The sequence below is a fragment of the Acanthopagrus latus genome, chromosome 11, assembly GCF_904848185.1.
Source record: "Acanthopagrus latus isolate v.2019 chromosome 11, fAcaLat1.1, whole genome shotgun sequence".
In the NCBI taxonomy this organism is placed as follows: domain Eukaryota; kingdom Metazoa; phylum Chordata; class Actinopteri; order Spariformes; family Sparidae; genus Acanthopagrus; species Acanthopagrus latus.
In genome coordinates this window covers 24,293,858-24,321,738 of record NC_051049.1, presented here as the reverse complement: position 1 = coordinate 24,321,738, position 27,881 = coordinate 24,293,858, and the positions used below count along the sequence as shown (strand labels likewise).

The 27,881-nt window shown below is 38.4% G+C and overlaps 2 protein-coding genes across 6 annotated transcripts in view; one reads left to right on the top strand and one right to left on the bottom strand.

Annotated features, from left to right (window-relative positions):
• Positions 1 to 17,219, top strand: part of LOC119028198 (G-protein-signaling modulator 2-like) — a 21,954-nt gene extending 4,735 nt beyond the window's left edge. Inside the window, exons 1-15 of one of the 2 annotated variants that reach the window (XM_037113871.1) lie at positions 13 to 167; positions 4,148 to 4,369; positions 4,697 to 4,832; positions 5,212 to 5,351; positions 7,353 to 7,476; positions 7,704 to 7,819; positions 8,415 to 8,570; positions 9,660 to 9,768; positions 10,027 to 10,192; positions 10,675 to 10,769; positions 11,250 to 11,435; positions 13,062 to 13,224; positions 14,242 to 14,427; positions 14,508 to 14,623; positions 16,174 to 17,219. In XM_037113871.1, the coding sequence (XP_036969766.1) occupies positions 103 to 167; positions 4,148 to 4,369; positions 4,697 to 4,832; positions 5,212 to 5,351; positions 7,353 to 7,476; positions 7,704 to 7,819; positions 8,415 to 8,570; positions 9,660 to 9,768; positions 10,027 to 10,192; positions 10,675 to 10,769; positions 11,250 to 11,435; positions 13,062 to 13,224; positions 14,242 to 14,427; positions 14,508 to 14,623; positions 16,174 to 16,338 (2,145 nt within the window). In that variant the 5' untranslated portion in view covers positions 13 to 102 and the 3' untranslated portion in view covers positions 16,339 to 17,219. Of the gene's footprint in view, positions 1 to 12; positions 168 to 4,147; positions 4,370 to 4,696; positions 4,833 to 5,211; positions 5,352 to 7,352; positions 7,477 to 7,703; positions 7,820 to 8,414; positions 8,571 to 9,659; positions 9,769 to 10,026; positions 10,193 to 10,674; positions 10,770 to 11,249; positions 11,436 to 13,061; positions 13,225 to 14,241; positions 14,428 to 14,507; positions 14,624 to 16,173 lie in introns of those variants that run through there. The other variant, XM_037113872.1, reaches the window with a different exon arrangement.
• Positions 17,211 to 27,881, bottom strand: mcoln3b (mucolipin 3b). 4 transcript variants are annotated; one of them, XM_037113876.1, is made up of 15 exons: positions 27,528 to 27,610; positions 26,104 to 26,135; positions 25,767 to 25,987; positions 25,510 to 25,677; positions 24,019 to 24,172; positions 23,823 to 23,898; positions 23,636 to 23,732; positions 22,808 to 22,907; positions 22,570 to 22,682; positions 21,638 to 21,787; positions 21,421 to 21,522; positions 20,399 to 20,521; positions 20,044 to 20,250; positions 18,439 to 18,569; positions 17,211 to 18,222 (listed from the first exon to the last, which is right to left on the bottom strand). In XM_037113876.1, the coding sequence occupies exons 3-15, from the start codon at positions 25,983 to 25,985 to the stop codon at positions 18,183 to 18,185; spliced, it is 1,680 nt and encodes a 559-aa protein (XP_036969771.1). In that variant the 5' UTR covers positions 25,986 to 25,987; positions 26,104 to 26,135; positions 27,528 to 27,610; the 3' UTR covers positions 17,211 to 18,182. The 4 variants fall into 4 exon arrangements, with proteins under 4 accessions (XP_036969771.1, XP_036969770.1, XP_036969769.1 ...); XM_037113875.1 differs by lacking the exons at positions 26,104 to 26,135; positions 27,528 to 27,610 and adding an exon at positions 27,743 to 27,881; XM_037113874.1 differs by lacking the exon at positions 26,104 to 26,135 and having other exon boundaries at positions 18,439 to 18,566; positions 27,528 to 27,705.

The window sequence follows — 27,881 nt, the reverse complement described above, 5'->3', positions numbered from 1 at the left end:
CTCATTTCCCCTTTAGCTTGGCAGTTGACAGGGATCCATCATGTCATTTATTATGTGGCTGTGTTCACGAAGGATCTTGTTAGGACTTGTAGGCTGACTGTCATGTATGGCAGCGTTTCTCTGCACTATGTTCAGGACAGGGAACTTTTACTTCATGTCCGCCAAAGGTAGGCTGTATATTCATTGCTACATGAACTGTTATGTAGAATCTTTCTATACTTTCTGAAATTGAGAATGACTGCAAAATGCTTAGTATCTGAAGAGAGTTTACAGATTTTTGTGCTGGTATATTGTGATAAAAGCAGATAGCCTGAATGCTTCAACTTTGATTGTAGATACACATCACAATTCTTGATATAGCTTAGAGCTGACAAACTTTGTCAATTAATTGATTAGTCGGTCAACAAGAGAATTAAATGGAATTAGTTTTGTTAATCAGTTAAAAGTTAGAATAACTTTTATGTGGTTATAGCAACCGAAATGTGTTTGTTCGCTGTTTTATTTTTGGACTTTTGTGAAAGTTTCTTGTGATTTTTTTTAATTCTAAAGGTAATTTCATACACAATCAGTTAAATTTTAGATATAAAAAATGTTATTGTATTCAAATATAATTTTAATAAAGCCTGCCTGTGCTTGTCTATAGAGGTATATTTATAGATGTGTGTGTCCATACAAACAAGTTTTTTTGTGGCTGTAATGCGACACCTTATTGGCTCACTGATGAAGGATGTTGAGAAGACTACAGGAGGTCCTTACTAACAGCAGTGTAAATATTTCATGGCATGACTGAAACAGTTTTGAGAATATGCACCCGATTTCAGGCGATGTCATTTGTAGAGTTATCATGTGTTATATCACCTTATTGTAATTTTAGGTATAACACACAAGCCTCATCAAGTCTGCGCACTCTCGGCAGCTTTTGCTCTGAATGAATTCCTCTCTGTGTTAAGTATCGGGTAACAGACATTGAGTTTAGCGACACAATCTGATAACCAGATACCTGCTGGTCTAGTCTTAAGCAGTACTGGCTTTCTCTTTTCCAGATTGGAGATAGCAGGAAGATGTGAGGTGTTTTCAAATTTTAATGCCACACACCAGCAAAAGGGCAAGCTGCACATGAGCGGCAGCACTGAAGGTGTGGCCCCATGGTCCCACCCAGCCACTGCAAGTGAAAAGGCATTTTATAGAGCACCGTTATTTGAATTTACTAGTCGTAAAACGTCTCCAAAACGTCTCCAACCAAGGTTGGGTTGTTCCCAAATGTCCTGATTAAAAAGTGATTGAGCTGGGTTCTGGTCAACTGAGGTGGCAGCTTTAACGTCACATGGCTTGTCCCAGTCCTTGTGCTCACCCTAATGGGAATTGTTTCTTCCTCTAGAGGGCACGTTGGGCCAGACATCCTAATTGATTTAGACAAGTGGATTTCTCTGGATCCACTAGGGCTGAGTTACTTGAGGCTTGAAGAAGAGAGGGATTGTGATGAGATGGTGTAAATTTGTTTCTGGCTTTTTTTCCCTCACACATGATTATGTTGTCTCTGTGCGATTTGCCTGAGGAAATTACTGAGAATTATGGAAATCCAACAAATAATAACCCATCTGATTAAAATGTATATTATGCAGGTAAATTATTTTTGAGGAGTCAGTAAAAGAATTCCTACCCATGCAGGCGTCCTGCTGCTGAATGATTATTTAATGGAGTGGTGCGCAAATAGCCTTAGGCTTCACTGTAGCCACTTAAAGTGTCTATAATTACCACTGAGGTCTGGCCTAATTGGAAGTGACACACCATCAGGTGGCTTAGAGATACGGGTTACCATTGGCGAGGTGACAGAGAAATACAACAGTCAGCTACACGTTAACTTAGCATACCACTCTCTCTTCGTTCATTTCTGCTCAGTAACAGGGTGATGTTGATCTGTACTCGCTTAAACAAGACATCTCTCTCCCTGGCACCTGACCATTAAGGTCAGTTTAAATGCTGAGCGGATTAAGTCCTTTGTTTTGCTGTTACCACAGGTTAGCAGAACACAGAGGAAGGGCAGCAGATACAAGGGAGCCGTTTTTTCTATATTTTAACGAGACTTGGACACCGTGGCTGGTTGCGTTATGTGTATGCACGTGAACAAAGAGAAGGTAAAAGATCTTGTGTTTAAAGAGCTGGGTTTGCTCCAGAAAGTGATCAAGAAGGTTGAAATGTCCGTCGTGTCAAACTGTGTTGAGTGCATCAGAATGCGGAGCGGCGACAGGTATGTGAGCTTGTGACTTGTGACGAATTAATTCTTCTGTTAGATGTCAGGATGCTCTTAGTCTAGACATGGAAATGATTAAGTTAAACTTAAATTATACTCATGGCAGCTTCACAATATGCCTGGGTATACCATAATAAGAAACCTGTATAAGAATCAAACACTTACATACTTTTTAAATAGTGTAAAGCTATAAAATAATAATAATTATTAAAATAATTTTATACAAACTGCTAAATTTCAGCTCCCACCTTTTGAAGGTCTATCTGCTATCCAGCTGAGTTTAAATACTTCTGTCCTTGCCACCAAGGTGTTTTTAAGTAGTACTGGTGGATGGAGATGATGAAGCTTCTTAGTTTAAAACAGCATGCTGGCAGTGGCTTGACCTCAACCTGAACCCTAACATTAACCATTCATTTCCTGAAGCATTGGAAGAGTTTGTTGGGGGGTCAGCAGACAGACTGGGAGGAGGTGCTGTCTGTCTGGGAGCCCTGATACTGGATCTCTGTGGGCTTAGATCATCTTCTTAGAAAGGACCTGGCCATCCCTTTAAGAGTTACATGCATAATCACTTCTTATTTTGATGATTGACTTTGGCAGATGTCAACCATCAAAATAAGCCTCAAACTTTTAAGAAAAGAATTCATGCTGGCAAGTGTAATTTGTTTTATTAGTTCAGCTCTAGAAAACCATGACTGCAATCAAATTGTATCTGAGAAGCCAGATTAGCATATTTATTTTGTGTACGATTAGGAGAAAATCGGTTGAATTCAGTCGATAAACAAAACCTCTGTCTAGGTCTGAATGCTGAAGAGATTGAGAATCAGACAACTAGAATAAAGCACACTCAGCTTTTGAAAGTTCATCTTTTAGACTTTAAACTGTATCCTACAAATGAGCCAAATGACTGATGTTCTTATAGATGGATAACCTCTGCACTCATGCATGACTGGATTTGTTTTACAATCTTATGATGTAATCCAATGGATTCACTCAGGTTTCTTTTCTTTTTTTTCACTACTGGCAGTGTGAAGTTGCCAAAAAGGGATGGTCGAACATAGTAGGAAGGGTGTGGAGTTTTTTAAAATTGTAGTCCTCACCACAGACACATCTGAGTTTACTTTGTGTTCATGGTTAAATGTAAGGCCCACATTTTCATTCCAGGGTAATTTTGGAGTTTTCGGCTCACGACAGACAGGAAATGCTCCGTCTTATTTTGGATTTATAGCTCTTGTCTCTGGCTTCATGTGGTGTGGACTTTTCTCTGCTAGAGATTTTCTGCTGTATCTGTTGTATGTGAGTACTACAAGTGTGTGAAAGGATTCCCACATTGAGGCATGACAGGAGCTTGTGTTTTCAGTCATTTAAGTGAGCTAACAGCCATGTTGACTGCTACAGATGACAGCCTTCTGCTACACTTGCTGGTACATTAAGTGTTTATGTCTGAATTTGAGCCATAAAATTACTGGGGGTATTTAATTTTTTAAATTCATTCATCTTAAGATTTTACAACAGTTTTGTAACAGTCCACAACCCAAAGATATTCCAGTTACTTTCATAAATGACAAAAGAAAAGCAACACATCCTCACTTTAAGAAGCTGGAAACAGAAAAGGATCATTATTTTTGATTAAAGAAAACTTTAAGTTTACTTGAACAACATTTTCTTTAGATTCACTAATTGTTGCAGCTCTATTTGCAGCCAGTTATCATATTCAAGCAGTTTTGGTTTAAATATTATCTTGGTGCAGAGTAACAAATACACCGAGCACTTCCCCTGGGTGTACTAATGTAACTTTAGGGTGTAATTTAGCTCCTTAGATCCTTCACTTTTTTCATGTTATTCATTTTAATTTAACATTTGAATTTGTGTTCTCACAATGATCCCACTTCCTTGCAGGATGGAGTCGTCTTGTCTGGACCTTGCTCTGGAAGGTGAGCGGCTCTGTAAGGCTGGTGACTATCGTGCTGGTGTGTCCTTCTTTGAGTCTGCCATCCAGGTTGGGACAGAGGACCTTCAAATCCTTAGCGCCATCTACAGCCAGCTGGGCAACGCCTACTTTCACCTACAGGAGTATAACAAAGCCTTGGAATACCATCGACATGACCTCACGCTGACCAGGTAAACAGTTTCATAACCATAATATTTATATGTTCCAATAACTACATGGTGGGGATTTTGACCTGGGTTTGCGGCAAACAAGTTCTCTGCAGGTCCATTGTGAATACTCTAAGACAAAACAATATATTCTGAACAAATGCTGAAACTTTTTTAATCAGCATACCCCCTCCCGAAGATTAAATTCCTAGACTTGACGCTGCTGTATTGCTGCTTGTGGCTGTAAATTACTTTCTTGCCTCTTGTGTTTTCGTACTAATGCACTTCAGTAATCCACTAATATTCCTGTCTAATTATTTCTTAATGCCTTTTTCTCCTTTGAAATCCCAGAACAATTGGAGATGAGCTTGGCGAGGCAAAAGCCAGTGGCAACCTTGGGAACACATTAAAGCTTTTGGGACGGTATGATGAAGCAGTGGTTTGTTGCCAAAGACATTTGGATATCACTAGAGCCATTTACGATAAGGTGAGTCATATTTCAGTGATATTGTAAAACAAGAGAGTTCTTTAGGTATAGCTGAAACGTTCTTTTAGTCTGTTTGTGTATTTGAGCAAACATGACTTTATGCTGCTCTCTAATTACAGAGTTCTGTCAATGACTAAAGCCTGTTTGATTAGAACAAACTGGATCCAAACTTGTTTTCAATCATACCACATGACATGCTCTGAAACCACAGAATGGTTTTGGTATGCACGATGACTGCTGAGCCTCGGCACATCAACATCCAGAATAGTTTGCCAGCCCGTATGCACACAAGTAGCTCTGGTGTCAGAGTATTTTAAGTGTATAATTACAACACTGGTCACTCTGGTTTCCGTCTGTGAATCTGCTATGCGTGCTGTAGGTTGGGCAGGCCCGAGCGCTGTATAATTTCGGGAACGTTTACCACGCCAAGGGCAAGGGCATCTGCTGGACTGGAGCTGACCCAGGAGAGTTTTCAGAGGAGGCCAGGATAGCCCTGAGGAAAGCTGCGGAGTACTATGAGTGAGTTGGTATCACTGTTTACTTTAAATACTCACTGATCTGTTGTTTGGCACTTATTCTGAAAGCCCTAAGGAATGATTCAAGTGACTTGATTGATATATTGCCAGAAACCCAGCAGTATAGTGACAGGTTTCATCCCACAGTAACCTTGTTGGTGTTATTTGTTGTAGTTTTTCTGTGCCATCCAACACTGGATTACAAGACATGTGTCTATCAGAAGTACAAAATCAAAAGAGCTTCAGAAAAAAACAACTATAATATAAACAGTTCTATGTTCTTTTAGATACTGTAATAATAATATTTTTTGGAAATGTTTCAAAGAAATTGTACACATAAAAACCTAGGCTTAAAGCCTACAATTTATCTTGATGAAGGGCCCCATTTCCAAGGCTGATTTTAAGTGTTTCAGTTTTTGAACAAGTTACAGGCATCAAATTCAGAATGAGTGTATATTTTTTCAAAAAATTATACATTATGTCTGTTTAAACATTAAATATCTGTAAAAATCGGTATACATATAATGAATATAAAAACATTGTAAATATGTAACAAAATAAATGTGTGCTGAGTCTCAAAGAAAAACATGTCTGCCCCAACTTTTACTTTTTAGCTGTGTTGACAAGTTGAAGAAGTTCTCCCCCTTGTCCATTCATCCAGCCTGTTAATAAAATCTCTCTGAAAAATACTGCTGATTAACCAGGTTGGTCCCATTTAGATCACGGATCTCTTTTACAAGGAAGAAATGCCAAGAATTGCAACAACAGAGAGTTACAATGGCAGATTGCTAGAAAAAAAGCACACTCAGATAATCAGATAAAACATTTGCACAGAGAACAACCTAGACTCAATTGATTTCGGTTCAGTGGTACAATATTCTGAGGTTCAGCCTGTAGATTGTTCCAAGCAGTGGGTGCCAAAAACTTAAAAGCTTTCTTTCCCAAACCAGTTCAGACTTTGGGAACAACAAATCGCAAAATCTAAAGAGACATATTATAGTATCAGTCACGTGCTAACAGGCTGTGGTTACCTGGTTAACCTGAACCTACAAACACACTCTGAGTTCAGATTATTTAGTCAAATCAGTTTATAAATGTGTATATAACCATGGATCTAACATTTTTTGTCACCACTTTTCAAACCAGCCTGAACAGTAAACCATTCTGAAGTAAATGACAGTAATCCAAATCATCAAATGAGGGCTCAGTATAATAAAATGATTGTGATGTGTAGTATAAATAAAAGACCATGGAAGTTATTAAGCTACAAATCGGCTCACATTTTATTAAAAACATTAGTAACATAGCACACTGGGGTATGGCGTCTCGTTTTCTTCTGTCTGTAAATTTTTATCTTCCACCTCATTGGTTTCAAAACATCTTTAATTAATCAATTGATTAATTAATTGTAACATTGCAACCCGTTTTTTTCTTTTCTAAACACTGCGTGCATGCATATGTGCAAGCTTGCGTGAGAAAACCACCTGTCTGGTGTGGTCCATTATTGAGAAGGTTATGCAACCTTAAACTTATTTGCACCTCCGACACCCCCCCCCCCCCATGGATAGAGAGATATTGTCCCCTTCTTTCTGTGGCACGTTTCGGCGACAGCAGAAAGCATAACATCTCAGCACCTCTTCAGGACTGCATTGTAACTGCCTGACAGCTGCGACAAGTACACAGCTTTCAGATGTCACTGTTGCGGTTCATCTTCTTGCTGTGTTTCCATGTGTCAGTGTGTGTGTGTGTGTGTGTGCGTGTGTGTGACAGCAGTGTGGCAACTGTATTTTTTATTTAAGGCTTATTTCCATGTTTTTCCAAGTATATAATATTTTGCCCAGGATTGATTCCGTTGTTGAGGCTTGCTGGGTGTTGTGGCTTCAAAAATCATCCTGACTAACATCAAAAAGGCTCTTTTTTGTCTTAAGTAAAGGTGTGTATGTACCATAATAATTGTAAATGTAACTGTACATTTATTTCTTTTTGTATTTTGTTGTTTTTTAAGAGCAAACCTGTGCATGGTGAAGGAGTTGGGCGATAAGGCAGCCCAGGGTCGTACCTATGGTAACCTTGGCAACACTTACTATCTACTGGGTGACTTTGAGACTGCAGTAGCTGCACATGAAAAGGTTGGTGGCAAATATGTGGTGACAATCCAAAATATCCCTTCAGTGTCAGCTGCATATCAGCTTTCCAAGTGGCTCTCTTCCTTGTGTTTTTAAGGCCCTTAATACAGGAGTAACTATAGTCGTTACAGGTTTATCCATATGAATTCATATTTTTTTGTCTGACCGATCCTGATCATCCTGACCTTAATGGCAGTAACGTGAACCATAGTGTTTGTTCTTTTTGACAGCGGCTGCTCATCGCTAAAGAGTTTGGGGATAAGTCAGCTGAGAGGAGGGCCCACTGTAACCTCGGCAATGCTCATATATTCCTCCACCAGTTTGAAGTGGCCGCCGGTCATTACAAGTGAGTAAATAAGTGAGGCTTGAGGCCTTCCTCACATTGTGAAGGTCATTGGCAGATGAGTCTGTATGTCATCATCATACTTGAACACGAAACTGGCATGCTAATGTTATTTTTCATCTTGGCACAGTTCAAACCTTGATACTTGGCACTGTAAAAATGTAAGTGACAACAAAGCGAAGATGTAATTTCACTTATTAAAAACACAATCTTACATGAATCAGATAAGAAAATTTTCATCAAATGTAAATTAGCATTTGAAAAAGTGTGCTCACAACTAAATTCTAGGCTGTCATAAACCAGTTTATTATTTCTAAATCCTAAATTGTGTCAGTAGTAAGTAAAGTATTGATTATACAGTATAAAGTAATGTTCTGACTAAAATACAGTAATTTAAAACATACACAGTTATTAAGCTGTTCTGGAGCAGTAGTTGTTTAAATTCAGTTTTTAAACCCCTCAGTATTTTCTGGATGCAGAACCCTTTGAAAAACTGGCAACAAAGAAAGAAGAGAGAGCAGATAACTATCATTCTCCTCCTCCCACCCAAGACAAGACATTCTTTGACCGTCTTCCCCCTCCTCTGTTTCACCCTCAGGAGGACTCTGCAGCTGGCCAGGCTGTTGAAGGACAAGGCAGTGGAGGCTCAGGCCTGTTACAGTCTGGGTAACACCTACACACTACTCAAGGACTATGAGAGAGCCATCGATTATCACCTCAAACATCTGGTCATTGCTCAGGACCTCAACGACAGGTATTTGTCAAAGAAGCTATTTTATGTCAGCTTCTTGCCAAACTGTCTTTGAAGTATAATGAGTAAGTACAGTTTGGAAGTGGGTGGGCCTGAATTAATTACCTGCTAACACCCACGAAGCCACAGCAGAGTGCAGAAACACTAATGAGAAAACACTGTTTAAAGGAAACAGCATTTTGAGTTTTGCTTGCAGGATTTAATGTCAAGTAACATACTTTAATTAACTACAAAATGAACCAGGTGATTAACGGTTTCAGTAATTTTTTTTAGGCAAAACAATTAAATACTTGCTGGTTAGTTCTTCTGGGTTTTGGACTGTTTGTTGGACATAATAAGCAATTTGAAGACATCACTTCTGGCATTTTGGAAATTATGATTGACATTTTATAGGCTAAACAATTTCTTGATCAATCATGAAAACAAAGAGCGAATTAATCGATAATGAAAATAATACCAGCTATGAGATGCCACCATAATCGGTCTAAAATTATTCATAAGCAAAGATGTGTCAAGTCATTCTTCCAGTACATACATACATATTTAGTTAATAAATCATAATTATCCCTTATAGATTACATTTAAAATGACCTCCTTGTTCTATAACAAGCTGTTCAAAAGGTGTGTCAGGAAAGTGGTGAAGCTGTTTCTTATTTCACTTTACAGATAAAGTCAGTGTATGTGGGCTTCTCTTCTACAAATCTCTGCTAACAAGGCAATGCTTTAAATCCTAGCGTGGGAGTAGCTCTATATTTTTATTGTCTTAGAAAATGACCCAAGATTTCTGGTGGTTTAAAATATTCACAGCCAAAGGATAATTCTTTGATGTTTTTTCAAAATGTATACTTATACAAATATTCTTCTTGTAAAGAAAATCTACGGTGTACTTTCTCTGACATGTGTTCGGACATGAAGTTGATTTAGTGCTATGATTCCGTACATGTAGAATTGTTTTTGTGAAATGAGGTGAAGCTCATGTGTTGGTCATGTTTTTGTGATTGTACTGCATGATAGTTGATGAATGCCCTTCCCACTGTTGCACAATCTCATGTGAAGTTGCTCAGCCTGTTTCTGTCTGCGCCTCACTTGCAGGGTCGGTGAAGGAAGAGCGTACTGGAGTCTAGGAAATGCCCACACCGCCCTAGGGAATCATCAGCAAGCCATGTACTTTGCTGAGAAACATCTGGAAATTGCAAAAGAGGTGACTGTTTATGTTCACCTCCTCCCCTCAGAGCCCAATCAGTATCTGACATTAGGCCACACCCCCCTCTACTGCTCGCATGAGGAACAACAGGGAATAATAGCTTCTCCATATGCAGCAGTTTTATGCAGGCATGTGTGATGGACAGACGAAGCATAAAAAGAAATTACACTTAGCAATGGAATGTTTTGTCTTTGTTTTAGAGTCAAATCCTCACATCAAGCTTTGTTAAAAATGATTTGGATATTGTTGTTGCAGACGGGGGACAAAAGTGGAGAGATGACAGCCAGGATGAACCTGTCCGACCTACGGCTGGTTGTGGGCCTGAAGTCCAACTCCAACTTCAACCCCAACTTCTTCCGCAACACTAACACGAACAGCTGCGTTCTTTCAGCAAGCTTCCAGGGTTACCCCAACATCTCAAGTAAATCTGCAATCCTTAGAAAAGTCTGTCACTTTTAGGACAGTAATATGTCAATACTTGAGAATCTGAGTAATTGCACGTTTAGAAGGAGCAGTTTGTTTTGATCTTATTGCTCTTAAGCTCAAACTTTGAGATGTAAAATTCCATGCTATGGAAACTCCAGATCACCTGTTCACCTTTAGTTATGATGCTTTGTTAAAGCTTACCCACATAGCATAAAAAGTCATTGTTCATTTCATGCATGTAAAATACTTAAAATACTATATTGGCTTTGCAAATAACTTGGTAAGTGCAGGAAGTAAGTGCATTTGTCAGATTTGTAATCACTCATAGAGCTACATAATGTACACAAAATCTTTATTTGTGCACAAAACAACTCCACATGAAACCTTAATAATCACCTTTGTCTTGTAGTTGTGAACATGTTGTATGCATGATAAAACATGTGGCCACACTGGTAACATTTTGTATCTTTGTTTCAGGGGCCAAGTCTCCATCCCAGAGAAGCAGTGTAGAAAATCTGGAAATAAGTCCAAGTCCTGACAAAAATCCAACTGAAGATTCATCGCCACATCCGGTATGTTGAAAACACTTAAACACACTAACCCTAACCCACTGGAAGTTCCTCACCCTTATTCTTTAAATGAACTCACCATTTGTACAAACATACTCAACTGTCCCACTTTGCATTTGACATAAAAATCAAGCTTGTAATGTAGAAAACTGTCCAACTGTGTGCACTACTGTAGTTATCTAAAATAATAACTTAACACATGAGATAGGCGATGAAGAAATGATTTGGAAAATTGGATGCTCATTCAGTGCGTGCATATTGGATTATAAGAGCAGTTTTCCTGAATTTGGTGCATGGCAAATGTCTTGATATTAAATGTATTACATCAGCCATGTGTTAGTGCTTCAGAACATGTAGGCCATAGTAAACATAGACCTTCATAGATACATTCCCCCTTTACCCCAAGATGCTGTTCACCCAACCTCTACTGTTACCAGGGGTAAAACATCAGGAAGTCAAAATGATCTGCATGTATCTGTACAGGACTGGGACGAGGAGGTATTCCCTGGGTCTTCAAAAAACAACACAATCAAGGCCTCTACCAAGCTCTTCCTTTTTCACCGACTGAGAAGCAAGAAGCAGAAGAACAACAAATCATCTCTTAAAGCCCATCCAGAACCCCGTACCGAGGACTCTGCTCCTGAGCCGGACACACTGCTGTCTCCTAAGGTATTTCTAAATGGAGTAGATTTTCATGCCCACTCATAACATCCCTGGAGGTCACGAGGCTCATGAGCAATGATGATTCACCTGAAAGATAAATTCAAAGCGAAACATGTATCCCATGACCGAGCTTCACGCCCACATGCAGTATTAGTTTTAATTAGTTTTAATCCTTAGGATTTCAGTTCTGGTTGATTTAGTGACACATGTAGTTAACGTTGGTTACAGCAAAAGAATTTTAGTACGACAGGGCACACTTTTTTCCCAGGGGCAGGAAAACAAACCAGTGTTTTACTACTGTTACTGTTCTAATAAAGAAGTTGGGCAGTAATTGGCTTTTTTACATCATTCTGTGAGCAACCATGATCAGATTTTATGCAGCTTACAGGAAATACAAGGTATGTCAGTGAGTTTAACATTCATGCTAACTTCAATTAAAAATGTGGCTACCAAACAGCTATTTTTTTGCAGAATTTAACAGCAGATCAGTTTGAAATGTTGCAAATAGTAATGGAACATGAAGGAGCAGCCACAGTGAGCTGCACACTGATGACGCATTCACTGTGCCCTGTTGTTCAAAGTCTGGGAACAAAAAATAGCTGTTGATGATAAATTCACTGACATGCCTGGTCTTTCCTATAAGGACTTCATATTGAAAGTAATCTTGTGTTTCACTAGTTAAATCCTTTTGTTAAGTTACAGCTGCATGTTATATTCACTTTGCATTAGCAGTAACTTAATACAGGACTTTTCAGGATTGTCATCACAGACACCCAGTTCATAATACTGCAAATAAATAAATAAATAAAAATAAATAAATATTAAATACGTTCATCAGCACGCCATAGGCTGAGTCTCCATTTTGTTACCTCATTTGGCAATAGTGACTTCACAGACATTTATTTAACAGAAAACCTTCAAGGTTTTTACTTTAATGACTGCGGGAGGAAATGTTTTGGTGTGCCAGTGTGGGACTGTGTGACTTGCGTTCCAAAAAAAGAGTCTTCAGTTGGTATGAAAGAAAAGTCCAATTTAAAAAAAAAAAAAACTATTTAATTTGAATCAATTGAAAATGCTTTTTTCACGATGTTACATTACAAACTATACAGTGATGTCAAAAACATTTTGCCTTCTCTGTGTCCCCACCCTGAAATTCAACTCCATCTGTAAACCAGTACCTTGACAAAACTTTACAAAGTCCAACCCTTTGAAAGATTGATTTTAGTTGATTTCTTCACAAAAATAAAAATCCCAAAAGGCTAGATATACTGGACCATCTGCTCACTACATCTGTTAAATCCAACAAAAATAGGGTAAAAATAATAGTTATTAATAAAAGTTATTTTTATTATCGATTAATCTGTTTAGTATTCTTTGGAATAATCTATTAGTTCATTGGTCTATAAAATGTCAAATAGTGAAAAATGCCTCTCACAATTTCCTACAATATTCATATTCGATAAAACAATGACCTCCAAAAGGAGCCCTCTGAAACAAGAAGTGATACTCTGTACCCTGTCTTTGTATTTTGACTGTTTTTCATTGAAGGCCTTCAGGTGTCTGGATTTCTAATTATCTGAAGCCTTTTTCCAAAGTTATTAAGTGTATTGGTTTTGTTTTTTAAAACTGTAGCCAGGATCACGGGACACTATTGGAGAGGACGGCTTTTTCGACCTCCTCTCTCGTTTCCAGGGCAACAGAATGGACGACCAAAGGTGCTCCCTACTGGATGGCCCGAGCCATCTCCCTCCTCACTCCTCTCCCTCCTCCACCCCACCTGTAGCTGAAAGGAAATGTGAGTCATCCCCTTGTGTTCTTGTCTGTGTTCACACCATGTGTAATAGTTCTATTTTATCTTAACTCTTAGGGAGAAATACAAGTGGAAACATGGAAGAAAAATTCTACTTCATGGGAGTCACATCATATTTAGCTACATGGTGTGAATTCAGCATGACTACAAGTGTGTCCTTTCCAAATTAACTGTTGTGTGATTAGTCCTTTGTGTTTGTGTCAGAGAAAGCTGTTTCCACCCAAGGCAGCCATATCTTTTGGTCCAAGGAACGACTTCTTAAGCTTCATTCAGCCCCTTGTCACTGCTTCCACATAACAACCCATGAAGCTCAATGTTTCATACATAGCGGACTAATTTGCCTGCTGGCTGTTTTTAAACTTCATTGTTGTGTGACGTAAAACTGCTAACCTGTGAAGTCGGGGTAAACTGATGTGGCCTAAGTTTACAAGACTTGTAGTGTTGTTCCATTTTACATTTTCAAGAAGGAAGTTTATTTTTCTGTTCTGAGTTCCTGGAGAATTTTCCTATGGTGGAGACGTAGCTTTAAAGGGATACACCACCCAGTATCAAAAGACTCACCACGTGTAGCCTTGAAAGTAAACGATTTGCGGTTTCAGCCTTCATTTACAGAGCAAAGCTACTTGTATTGATCTTTTTGCCCATCCTGAGAACTGGCAACTGTTGAGCTTCTCTGTAATGGCCATGGACCCAAGCTTTTCACAGTGTTAATGCACCATGAAGGATGAAACTACCTTTTTTTCACAACCAACTTAAAATTCTATGTGGCATGTTTGATGGCCAAAAGATACATTTTTGATGGATTGTTGCCTGAAACCACATAGAAAAGCTGTACCCTTAGAACATCTCATCCTTGTCAGCCTCTTTTGTGGCTTTTCTTTCCTCTTCCCACCTTCTACAAATTGAGAATGAAGTGCTGCGTAGAATAGTAAAAGGCACAACTCAGTGTCATCCTCCATTTGTTACAAATCACCCACAGATAATCACTACGTCTGTTTCTAGCTATTTTGGAGTGCGAAACACCGTTGCAGGATCCTGGTCATTTCCTGGAGCTGCTGGCCAGCTCCCAGGCCCGTCGTCTGGACGACCAACGAGCCAGCCTGAGCCATTTTCCTGGCTTACGTCTCAGCACCTCCAACCCGCCTCGTACACCCACCACCTCCAGCACAGATCGAGTCCACCCAACACGTAATGAAACGCTGTCCATTTATCTTATATCATTCAGAATCTATATTCAGAATACAACTGATTATATTTTCTCCTTCCAGCCCCAGTCTCCAGTACAGAGGCCCGTCACACACCCTCCCTTTACAGTCGCCTCGAGGCAAGTGATGATCAGCCAGAGGGGGATGATGTCTTCTTCGACATGTTGGTGAAGTGCCAGGTGAGGAAAGTAAAATGCAGTGCTTTTGATGGTTGTTTTGTTTTCCACAATGCAGGTTTAGATTCTAGTAACTCTTTGTTTTAATGGTCTGTAATTAGAACAATTTCCCTAAAATTTCTTGAGGTATCCTGGAAAGAACTACAAAGTCTGTTATTAATCATGATGAGAAAAACAACTTCCCTTCGAAGAGCTGATCCATTAAAAGCCAAATAAATCAAAATTCATTTATATATTCTAAATTTATTGATAGAACTATAATTCTCCATCTGTGTTGAACTGTAGGCTTCTTTGTGGACATATTTTACATTTGTGCATCTTGATATGACCTGCTGGCAACCAACTAAATGGTAGACACTAGCAATTATTTGGATTGGTTTGTTCTGAGAGAGCACTGATTTAGCCAGTCTCCATTTTCCACAAAATTAGAAACATGTCACATGGTTCTTTTCCAGGAAACGTCTTGGAAATTATAAAATGACGGACCTGTAAGATAAAAGATTGACCTACATTCTTTTGTGCCACTTCAAAACAACCTGCCACTCCCAAGCAATGCAGAGTGTTAAGGCTGAGTGTAATTCATGATTCGCCATAGTGTCACATTGACACATGTTGTCATAATCTCATGTGATCAAGTGGCTGAAGTCTACAGAGTCAGGTGCTACAACTGCTCCTTTGTGACTGCAGAAGCTAAGTGCATGATGGGAAACAATTAGCTTTACCCTGAGCCAAGTGTTAATTTGCTCTGAAGCCTAATCCTTATAAACATACACAGGTATTTTTGTGAGCAGAGTTTTAGGGAAAAAAATACCTCTGTCCGTACAACATACCTGAAAATGCATATTTGTACACTGGGCATGTGTGTGCCTTTGTAAACAGGATGCAATTTGTATGCTCAGCTTAGTTACAGAAAATACAATGAACGGGGCAGAGAAGCGTGACAGTTGCTGACAAGTTATCCAAGAAGATTCTGTAAGGAACACACTGTGAGCAGACATTTCTGTCTCTTTTCCATCATTGTATTATCAATGTCCATTTGAATATTTCTAAATATAATGCAAAAACCTCAATATAACAACACATACTTGGAGTTAACATCTACCCATGATCCTAAATCTGCATCCGGTCATTTCCAAAGATGTCCATTTCTGCCCATCCACATGTAAACACTGAAATATTCCAGAAGCTATTAACGTGTCTACCAAAGACCAAACCGCAGAGACAAAGCTACATTTGAAAAAATACCTGTGTACATGTGGACAGGGCCTGAGGTTTGATCAAGATTCTGTTTCCTGTTTAAATAAATGCATTTTAATTTAATAACTTTTGTTGCCATAATTTAGACTATTAACGTTTATTCTCCACCCAAATAAGTAGAATTACTTCCTTCTAAATATCTTAAATGCAAAATGTAAGACATCTCACAGACCTCTTTTAATAAAAGCTTTCCTCAATTGGCAGAGACACACACGTGGCTTCTTGTGCCAAACTGTAAACTGCTCTTGATAAGCATCAGTTAATACAACTGCACCGGCTCTTGTCAATGTTTTTAGGGCTCCCGACTAAACGACCAGAGGTGTGCTGCTCCATCTTCTGCAAAAAAAGGAACAACAGTTCCTGACGAGGATTTTTTCAGTCTCATCCTGCGTTCTCAGGCCAACAGGATGGAGGAGCAGCGAGTTCTGCCACCTGGCGTCACACAATCCAAACCAGACTGACCCCATGAGGGATCTTTTTCTCTTGTCATCTCACGATAACAGATGAAGAAACCATGCTTCCTTTTCATGAAGTTTTTTTTTTTTGTAACCCACATTACTCTTGATTCTTGCCTTTCTGGACTGTCTTGACAAAGTTCCTGCAAGACTGCCAAGAATACAAGGGACCCTACAAGCAATTGAAGTACTGAACTGGTCATTCTGACAGTAGAAATCATTGGAAGGTTAGGTTTTCAAGACTTATGGACTTGTTTCTAAGATATGTGACGGCATCTCTGGGTAGTCTCTTATTAGTGATGCCCTCTGCTGTCTGTTTTAGACCTGGTGTCGTCTGGCTACTCTGGAGGCTTCAAGCCACTCAAACTGTTGGTTGTAGTGGTTTGTGTTCGAACTAAAGTATTCCAAGGACGACAGCCAAACCAAAGGGAAATTCTGCATTGTGATGATGGACATAAAAGTCATTTTATGAACCCAACTCAAGCCAAGTGGAACATTGCATGGCCTGTTCTGCCCACCTGCACTCTTTCAGAGCTGTACGTGTTGGTTTGAATTGATCTCAGACCTCTCCAACAATAACTCGGAGAGTCAACGGACAAATCTCTGGGGAAATAAAGGCCAACATCCACCTTAACTCTTGCACTGGTGACTAGTGGAGTCAGAATCTGCTTCCTAATATTGCTTTTGAGGACTCAAAGATGGTCTGTTTTACACTTTGAGAGGTTGTATAAGTGGAGTTGTTATTGCCATCAACTGAAATGGGATTACTTTTTTGTTTTTACAAGATTTTACAGGGAATTAACTAGTGAGAAAAGAATGTTATTATAGCTTTTATATTGATACCTTCTCCTGACAGTGGAGAAATAAAATCTCATGAATTTAAATCATGTCTTTAATTCATTTGATTCACATGAGGTCCTTCCAGGTGATATGCTTTGGAGAGCAATAATTTTAAATTTCATGTCACAACCTTTTTTTTCATTGACATGTCAATATAAATAATATTTACAAAGCGTTTTCTGTATCAGTGCATCATATTGAGAATGGGACTTAAAGTGACAGTTCACCCCAAAATCACAATATCATCCCCTTACCTGTGGTGCTATTACTTGCCTAGATGGTTTTGGTGTGAATTGCAGAGTTTTGGAGACGAGAGCTGTAGAGATGTCTGCCTTCTATTACATATAATGGCACTGGTGCTTCAAGACCCAGAAGAAAAATACATATGAAAAAGAAGCAGCGTTTCTATTTCCGAAGTCATGACCCGGTTTGTGCTTTTGACAGTGTGGGATTTAAACATTAATGGTGTCCTCCTCTGCTGAGTAGGCAGATCCATTTGGTGGGTTTAATTTAGGTTTAGAAGAAAGAAAACTGTTCCAAAATGAAACCACTCACAATAAATAATCTGTGGATTACTTTAAGTAACTGGGTCATGATCTCTAGAAAGAGACAATGCTGTGGAGTTTTTCAAATATTTTTTGGAGCTATGAGCAACACAAGAGTGCAATCTTGCCTCATGATATCTGAGAACAGGCAGACATGTCTACAAGAGATATCTCCCAACTCACACAAATACAGTCCAGATGGTTGAGAGCACCGCAGATAAAAGGAAAATTATTGCTATGGATTTTAAGGTGAACTATCCCTTTAAGTATCTAAGTTACTCTATTTGAGCCCTTCATGTCCACTGAAGTTCGGTCCTTTCAGCACTACAACTTAAAATCACTTGAGCAAACCTGGGGCCCGTATGATAAAGACCATCAACTGAGTCTAATAGTATAAAGTGCACATTAAGTATTGGTTATGGTTTATAAAGTATAGTCTTCAGGTATTTTCACATCAAACACCTGCTATGCCTCTGAAGTCAGCCTCTCTTGATGCTTCCTGAACCTGAAAGAAAAATTCTCAGCTTAGATTCTATCAGCGAGGTTATGTCTAGTTACTACACAGAATATTAAGAAGTGCTTTGACACTTGAAGTTTCATTTTAATTAATGATAATAAGGGGCACCCAAAATGGTTGACGCTGTCGCATACAAAGCGACTGCCAGGACTGATATAACTTTCAGCAGGATATTTACCAAGCAGTGTGATGCTTTGAACCTACCTGTTGATGCACTGGTCTAAGAAGCAGCTGTTGTTCTCCTCGAGTCTGTACACCCCAGAATTTGGCAGATCTTTACACACAGACAAGAACTTTTGCAGCTCTGATGTCGGGGTTCCACTCTGCTGCTGCTGCTGCGTAATGATGAAAGTCAGGAAACAGTTTACACTAAATGTCGCATAGTTTGCTAACAGTCAAACTTTTGAGGTACACTTTGTGCAACTGTATGCTTCTACCCCACTACAAATTATCAAATCATCAGCTGTGAAGGAGGTACTCAGATCACTTAACAAAAAACAACAACCCGGTATGACAAGCTTAAATAAAAGTACAAAAGTATTCACGGCCAAAAACTCATAGTACTCATAATGCAGAATGGCCAGGATAACGTATATTATATACAATGAAATCACTGATGTGTCAAAATATACATTAGGTTAACATTGCAGCTGGTAAAGGTAAATACATTTTTATAGCCTCCAGAGATCATTGGATCGTATCCATCATTTTATATCTGTGACTTGTATTTATATAGTAAGATAAATGTAGTCATGTAAAAAGTAGAATATTTTTCTGAAATGAAGTGTAATAGAAGTAAAGTGGCAGAAATTGTATTAGGTACAGCAGTAAACAGACAGTTACTTTCAGATGCAAAGTATTGTGCTGCACTACATTTATTTTATAACTTTAGTTACTAGTTAATTTGCAGACTGAAATGTATAATTGTAAGTTAAAATAAGACTTTACTGATTCTAGGGATGGAACATCACACAATGTTCATCAGTGTGTGAACACATTCATGTACCAATAACTGTAATCAAATATTGCAATATGAATTATTCTGAAATGGGCCATTCTGCTGGATGAGCATTCCTACTTTTGGCATTTAAAGGTAAATTTGATGTTAAACTTGAAACAGTATGTCTATACTGTTGTATTGAGTTCCTTACTGAAGTTTTACTACCACACTGTGATAAATATACTCCACTACATGTAGAATTTTTGCATTCAAAACCTTACTTATGTAAATGTCTGTCAGTATTATCAGCTACATTTATTTAAAAATAACTCAAGTGACTCATCCTGCAGTAAAATGTTCCTCCTAAGTGTTTTCCTATTATAGCTGTTGTATATTGCAAATTTCCTGCTGTAAGTGTTTTAAGATTTGACTAAGTATAGCTACTTGATACAATCTTTGATGATTTAATCTGCAGCAATGTGTGCTCTGCTAACAGACAATCATGTTTGTAGCATTCTGTCTGTAGAAAGTGAACTATTCATGAGCTCAGAAAAATTGGAATCTTAAAATTATCTAGAATCTAAAGCTGTCAGATAAATGTAGTGGAGTAAATAGGTCCATATTCTTCTTTGAGATGCAAAGGAGTACAAGTATGAAGTGGCATAAAATGGAAATACAGGTACCTCAGATTTATACTCACATGCAGTACTTAAGTAAATGAACTGCTTATACTCGAGGAAAGATCTGAGTACTTCGTGCTTGACTGCTCTTATCTCAAAAATCGGCAAATGGATCAACCCTTAAAACTGGCGAAGGGAAAGGAAAATAACAGATGATGGTTACAAATATCTAAAAGAAGCCAGCATCACCTTGATGGTGTCATAGGTGTCGGTAATGATGGTGATGAAGAGGCTGAGGATCATGTAGATGAAGAGCGACACAAAAGTGTAGAGGTAGACCCTGCTGAAAGTCCACACCAGGCTGCTCTTCTGCTTCATGTTCTTAAAGGTGGGGAACATGTCATCTCCGTTGATCAGAGAGAACAGACACTCTGACACCGTGTTCAAGGTCCGAAACTAGAGAGTGGAGAGAGGTTAATTTCTTCTGTCCGTTACAATTAACAACCAAAACTAGCAGAATTTATGTTTAATTCTGGTTTGGGTTTTGTAAATATCCATCAGACTTCTCTGTTGTGTTGTGTTGTGTTGTGTAAACACTCCTCACCTTCTCGTGATACGGGCCGAGGACGATCCAGCCACAAAAACAGTAACTCAGGTAGATGATTCCAGCACAGCAGATGAAGCGGATTACATTCGGGAAAGCTGCCCGGAGTGTCAAGATGAGAATCTGAAAAACAGCCACAGAACAGAGCTGAAAATTGACCACTGGAGAACAGAGTTCAACCTAACCAAATTTCCTGTAATTTGGTGCAATCATCTAAAATAGGCCTAAAAACCTAGCAATTTTAAGACAAAGATATTATCATGTACTGCCAAAGTTTAATGTGGCACTGCGTCATTATAGTTTGTGGTCCGGTGGGAGTTTTACACACTGAACGATGTGTTGCTTCAGTGAAAAAATGGAGATTGAAGTCTACTTAGTAGAACTCGATGATGCATTGTTGTGCACCTGATTTGTTAATGTTTTTCAAAGTGTTGGGGACGTGCCCTGGGAATTGGCCCTCCTACACCTGCTGTGTTAAACCTACAGTACAATTAGTCCCCATCAGTCCCCTTTAATTAAATCAAGCCTAATACAATATCATGAAACATTTCAATCCACTAGATCTGGATTTATATTTGGATCTGCATCAAACTATACCTAAATACCACCTAAATACACCCGACTTTAACGTATGTACATGCATTATTCCATAAGAAATTAATGAAAATGTCTCACAATCTTAAATAAAGTGAGAAAAAAAGTGATTGGATCTGTCCCTTTATCCAGATCTGCACCAAAATCAAAACGGCATCTACTCTGAGCTGAGACCCATCCTGTATCCAGGTTTCGTGGAAATCCATTCAGTAGTTTTTGTGTTAATCCTGCTGACAAACCAAACACCCTGAACAAAGAGAAAATTTAACCTCCCTGGTGGTGGTAATGATTAAGAAAAAGGAGCTCTGAATCAGCATTGGTAGATATCTGAATTTAGGTATTGGAATTGGATCTGAACTAGAATAGAAATAATTCTAATTTCTAATAGAAATTAATGAGCATGTACTGTGTTTGATGACTGGTCTTACGTTATACTTTCTAAAATAGCCCATATAGCGGATGACCCCAATCCAGACAAACATGGTGCCTGTCCCGAGGAAGATGCTGCACACGTCATAACTTGTGAGGACCTGAAACAAAACAGTAGAGGTTTTAAAAAAATGGGACTGAAATCATTGCAATTTAGATTTTTATTTTACTAAATGAACATGGCTCGACCTCAGTCACACTGGAAAAGTTAATTACCTTTGTCTGAATCTCAATCTTGAGAATGGAGCCGATGATGGTCAGTGTGTCACTAACGATGATCAGGATATACCAACCATTCACAAACTCTGACTTGTCCGACCAGGGGATGTCTTTACTGAGGTGGTTCTTGCAGTAGTGTTTGTACTCCTGGTTCCAACAGAGGAAAACTAACATAAGTTGCTCTGTAAATCTCTTAAAAAGAACTTGATACGATGAATAGATATATACAGGGTTGTATTGAACGTATAAGAGTAAGCAGTCCACACAACAAGCAAAATGAAAGGAGAGGAACAAGCACAGAAAAGTGCCAGTTCCATTTCCACTCACTTCATACTTCAACTCCACATCAATTCAGAGGCAAGTATTGTTTTACTCCACAATGACTTTAACTATCAGATATTAATTACAGCATGTAATCTGCAAAGTAACTTCTAGCTTAAGACTTTTAATAAACTATTATTTATATGGATGGCTTTCACTTGTAAGACCTGCATGATACCTTGAGAATTTTTCACTAGACAGTTTTTCTTCATGTGTAAAATAGAATGAAAAAAAAAAAACCCTTCACATTTCCACAGATGGAAAAAAAAGATATATGAAAAAGGAATCAAAGAATTTAGAAAGATTATCTTGGCATGAATTTTTTTCCCAACCATTTCTCTAGTCCTAAACACGTGCCCCTCAGGAGCCATAAAATGCGTCATGAAGAATTAAAATGACTGTAAGCAGGTTAATATTTTGCCCAAAACGGTTAAAAAATTATGTCACAAGTCACAAGTATTCTGTATGGACTATAAAGTTTTTCACATTGACTTTCCCCAGTTTTGTGAATACAGTACTACAATGATTAGATATGTCTCAGACGATCTTACTTTTATTACTAGAAAACAGAAATGCCTGTTATGTAATTCTGAGTTGAGTTTCCTTACAAACAGCAGCTGGATCCCTTTCATCACTGAGCGTGTGCAGAGACTGAAGGAAGTGAGACACGTGATGATGATGAGGCAGTCAAACAGCACAGTCAGGTTTATGTTTCTGGCAGCTGAGAGAACACAGAAATCAAAAGTAGTCACAAACAAGCAGGACACGCTTTAATGAATCGCAGAAATCCTGGCCATGAGCTGACAGCAAAACAGATGATTCCTTTGTTTGACACTGAACACCTACCGGCTCCGGTTACTTTCCAGTCTCTGCATTCATTGATGTCTACGTCATTTTCCAGGTCGATCTTTATCCGGCCGCTGTGAGCCTTGTTGTTGAAAGTGATCTGTGAACCACACAGTAGATGAAAGTAACTATGTACATTAACTCAATTTCTGTATATGAGTACACATTTGAGGTATTTCTACTTTACTTGAGTCCTTTCTTTTCATGCCACTTTCTACTCCTACTCCACTACAATATACCACACAAGGGGAGGGATCTCTCAATCAGAACAAAACACATGCGTAGCACAGAATCATAAGATTTGTTATCTTCATTGCTCAGCTTTTGTTTTTTTATTATTATTTGTAGGTGAGGCATTTTTTTCTTTTCAGTCACGTTCAGTTTAGTCTCATTTGCAAATTTCCCTCCTCATTTTCTTAGGTAAAGGATCAGACACTTCCTCCACAACTGTAACCAGACAGCTGTGTTTAAAGGAGGAAAGCACTACATCTCTACAGCCAAACCCCATGGCTAAATATTTACTTGCCAGAGCCTAAAGACAACATTTATTCATGTAATGTGTGCAAACTCAACACATTTACTTTTAGACTGCTCCAATTTATGTCCTTAAATAGCGTAATTAAATAAAGTCAGAGCTGACTCAAGAGTCTTTCATTTTTAATTTGTAACTCCCTTCTGTGCTCTGTGAACAGCATGGAGTGTCACAAGACATCATTGTCAACGTTAAGGCAGCAAAGAAGTGTTGAGATGTGACATAATGCTGCTTTTAAAAGTCTGATGTGATACGCTCGTGTTTACTCAGCCTTGAAGATGAGTTAAGTGACGTACAGTTACATTGAAGTCGTAGCAGTCTGGCAGCTCTCGATGTCTCACTGTCTGTAAATTTATGGCCTTCAGGACAAATGTTATTTTGACGGAAATCATCCTGGAAGACAGAGCATTCAGGTACATTAAGTGATGAGTTATTATTTTCATTTACAAAAAAAAAAAAGAAGAAAGAGATTTATGTACAAACCTTTTGAAATGAATTTCAAAATCTGACAGTGAGTCCCGCAATGTTGGCTGATACATTGGATATATTTCACGGCAGTCTGTTGGAAACAAGCCACAACAGGAAGGAAGAGACGGTGTTAGACATGTCAAATGTTTGCAAAATAAAAACTTTGGTTATTATTCTGTTTCCTAACTCAAACACAACCATGCAGACATACCAGTGTCCACCTGGGCATCAATTTCAAAGGTCTCACTTCCTGGGAAGATGGTACCATTCCTGTAAAACTCCTGACACACTGACAGGGGGGTGTAGAAAGTGCCATTTTTCTCATATGCGTGATTGCCTACTGTGATGTTGTGCAGGTGTCCGTACTGGAAATGAATCATTAAAATCTCAGGTCAAATAGAGTCAGGTTTGTTGTTTAGTGACAGGGACTTTCTGAGAAGGGCAGCTGCAGCAGATCTATGCAGTCGGTATAGACAAAACAAAATGACAGACAGACAACTTGAACAAAGTCCAATCTTGTGACAAGAAACATCTTATCATGGGAACTTGTTAACTTTATTGCAATACAAGTATGAAGTGCTATAAAAGACCAACACTGATTTGCAGCAAAACAAAAGTGAAATTGCCTTTCTTTACCTTTTTTTTTCTTTTTCAAAAAATGTTTAGTTTACAAATTTGCAAATCTAATTAGGGCTGCACGTTATGGTCAACATATCAAGCTACAAATGTTGCAATAGGATTCAGCGGGATTGATGATTTCTGCATCACAATCTTCATTTCCACTGAAAGATCTATTAAAGTCATGATGATCTTCAAACATAGGCTGTTTTATTTTTCTCACCTTCTAGACTTGTCCTTTCACTGAACCTGTGTTTTTTGAGACATTTACAGAGGTATTTGGTAATCTATTTGAACCCTCCCCCTTTACAGCAATCTTTAGTGTTATTCTTTATCCAAACAGGCTAACTTAGTGCAAGTAGCAAGATGCTGGATTTGAGATTTTTCACAATTTGTCAACCTGGAACTTTTTTTTTAAATTATACTCTGAGTATTTAGCATTTTTAGACATGTTGACAGACAAAACATTGTCACTCCTATTGCACAAGGGTCTTCATTCTCCTGTTGGACTAGACGAAGTCCATTATGCCTCGACTCATTTGTAAGATTGATTTAATATTATATACTCATTAATCTATCATTTTATTTTCTTTGTCCGATGTCTGTTATTAACTTTATTTCCTTTGCTTTTATTAGGGCTGTTACTGAGATTTGCAGTACTCTACATTCTTCTTTTCTGTCTATTGGCTGAAACAGTAGTGTTTCTGTGCACATTACTGTATGCAGTGACATGAAAAAGCAATAAATAAAGCTTAAATTTATGATGATGCAACTTCTAATGCCGTATGCACTGAACAAACATGTTTTTATACATCTGGAGAACAAGGTTTATAGGCCGAGGCATCTCTACTGTACTACAGTATTTTATTGTAATGCTGTTTTCGTTATTATACATTTTATCTTCATCAAAAAGCTTCTTGAGATGTGGATATTGCACTTGGCCATTTTGTGATTATATTTTGATTACTTGCACAGCCCTAAATCTAATCTAAAGATATACTGTGTCACATGATCAACATGAACAAGCCTTTCATGGCTGTGGAGGAAATAAAATAAATAAAAGACAATGACAGCATTCAGTTACCTGTCGAATGATGTAATCAATGTGACCATAAACATCGGCCTGTCTGTAAACAGCGTACGTATCCATGCCTCCATCGACATAATCTTTAAGGAAGAGGTGCTTGAATGTCATCAGATTTTCCTCCTTAAACGTGACAACCATCTGGTTGCTCAGCCCAAAAGACACTAACTGAGATGAGGGGGAAAAAAGATTATTAGTTACCAGAATGGTGGAACAACACAATAAACACCTGTTGAGGTCACATCTGGGATGACTACCTGGATAGTTATAATGGCAATTTTGATGATCTGCAGGAAGAGTTTCCATGGTTTTCGGCCGCGAGCATGGTACTTCTCACAGGGGTTCATGAAGTAATATTTGATCTTCCTTCTGAGACACTCCACATTGTCCAGATCCTCCATATGTTGGTGGTTATCTGCCCATGGAGCAGGGCTGATTGCATCATACACATCATACAAGTCGCTGGACTCCTCCATGTCTACAATGCAATAAAAACTGGCATTACAACATTACTGAGATCAGCGTTTACATGTCTGTACTTGTAAACAAAAAATAATAATGTGTAGCCTTCAGTCGACTTCACATCCAACTGACCAGATGGAAGGATTCAGGTTACATGAACAGCTCTAAAATGTAATGAAACAGAATCAATGAGCAGTAAATTATCACTTTTTGAAGCTTATAATATTTTTACTTTTCAAGATCTTACAGTATTGGACTGGTGTTGTTAAAAGCATCAATCAAGTAGGGTTGTCACAATCATATCACTATCATATTTTCACTTGCCAATTACCGTGGCCAAACAAACTTTTGCCATCAGAATAATCGCAATGGCTGCAGAAATTTGAAAAGAAAATTTGACCAATCTAATCCATCTTTAACTTTGTTTACTGTTTTGTCTCTTCTTTTGGCAAATAAATCACCCTAAAATACCAGTGTTGTTAGGAGGTGGAGAGACAGTCTGTGACCATAACTGTAAAAAAAAAGAAAAAGTGAACAAGAAGTACTTACTCATGCAAAAGATGCAGAAGGTCAAACACCTCAACTGTATTATTCAGATAATATTTTCACATGTGTAACATTAACCTGTTATCAATGTCATTTTTAAATATCATGTTATCGTGAATATCATTATATTGCAACACCCTTTATATCAAGACACGTCTACACTGAATATTCAAAATTATGTCAATACTCATTTTCTGCAGAATTCATACACCAGCTGTACTTTCTCTCTCTCCTCGCTCTGACAGCGAGTTGAAACGCAGACATTATTTATAAAGGCCTGATCTCAATTCTTGAATCTGATATTTACTGTTTTTACTACAGCCTTTCAGCTGTTCTCTGCTATTAGCTGGCACTGAAAATGGTACTGAAAACTGATGTTTTCCAAGCTAATAATTTGCAGTGAAAAACTGGAGCATCGTGACAACACTTTATAGGTCTTCAACATATGCGATTATGGGCAATCTAATGGGAATCAAATTAGCTCAGAGTGGATATAAACATTTGCATAATGGCACATCAGAATGAGTAAATCTGTTATTTCTTGGTGCAAGCTATTTTCATTACATTTCAACTCAACTTGCCTTGCCTTTAAAAGGTGGCGTGGGCATGTTCACAGTATCTCCAGTGTAAATGGTTGAACAGAATCTTCTCATTATTATGAAATCCAATACACTTGCGCTGAAAGGGTTGACCTCAAAAAGGTTGAATAAATAATACTGAGCAGAATCAACAAGAATCAACAATTAAAAGATTCACTGCAGGACTGTTGCACTGGCTTACTTCAGACTGTTCATCTGTACCTGATCTACCTTTACCTAACGTAACTGCCAGGAAATGTTACAGGTTATCTTTCCTCGTCTTATTTCCTTTAAAAGAAAAGAACATTTTGCACCGGATCAACATGAAAATCTCTTATAAGCTGTAGTTCTACTTTCATTGTCGTCACTCTCATAGCAAATGAGTGACCCTCTAACGACTGTCTGAGGAGGAAGGAATAGAGTCAGGTGTACCTGAGCTTCGTTGAATAATAGACAGCAGCTCACAGTCTGAAACCTGAGAAGCCTCCATTGTGGGAAACTATCAAATATTAATCATTTGTCGTGTTAAAGTCAACAATATAACCTGTCTATACTGTGGGTGAACAGGAATGACATAATATATAACATTAGCTCATGGCTGCTTACCAATGTCCCGTACAAGGTTAATCAACTCTAATTGAACCCACCTGTCGTCTGTGGCACGCGCGTTGTCTCCAGATTTCTTGGTCTAATTAAAATTCATAACTTCCATCAGTAGCTGTTTTACCGAGGAAACCTCTGCTCAAGTGTCGACGGGACTTCCGTGAGCGTGCGCTGTCTTGTGAC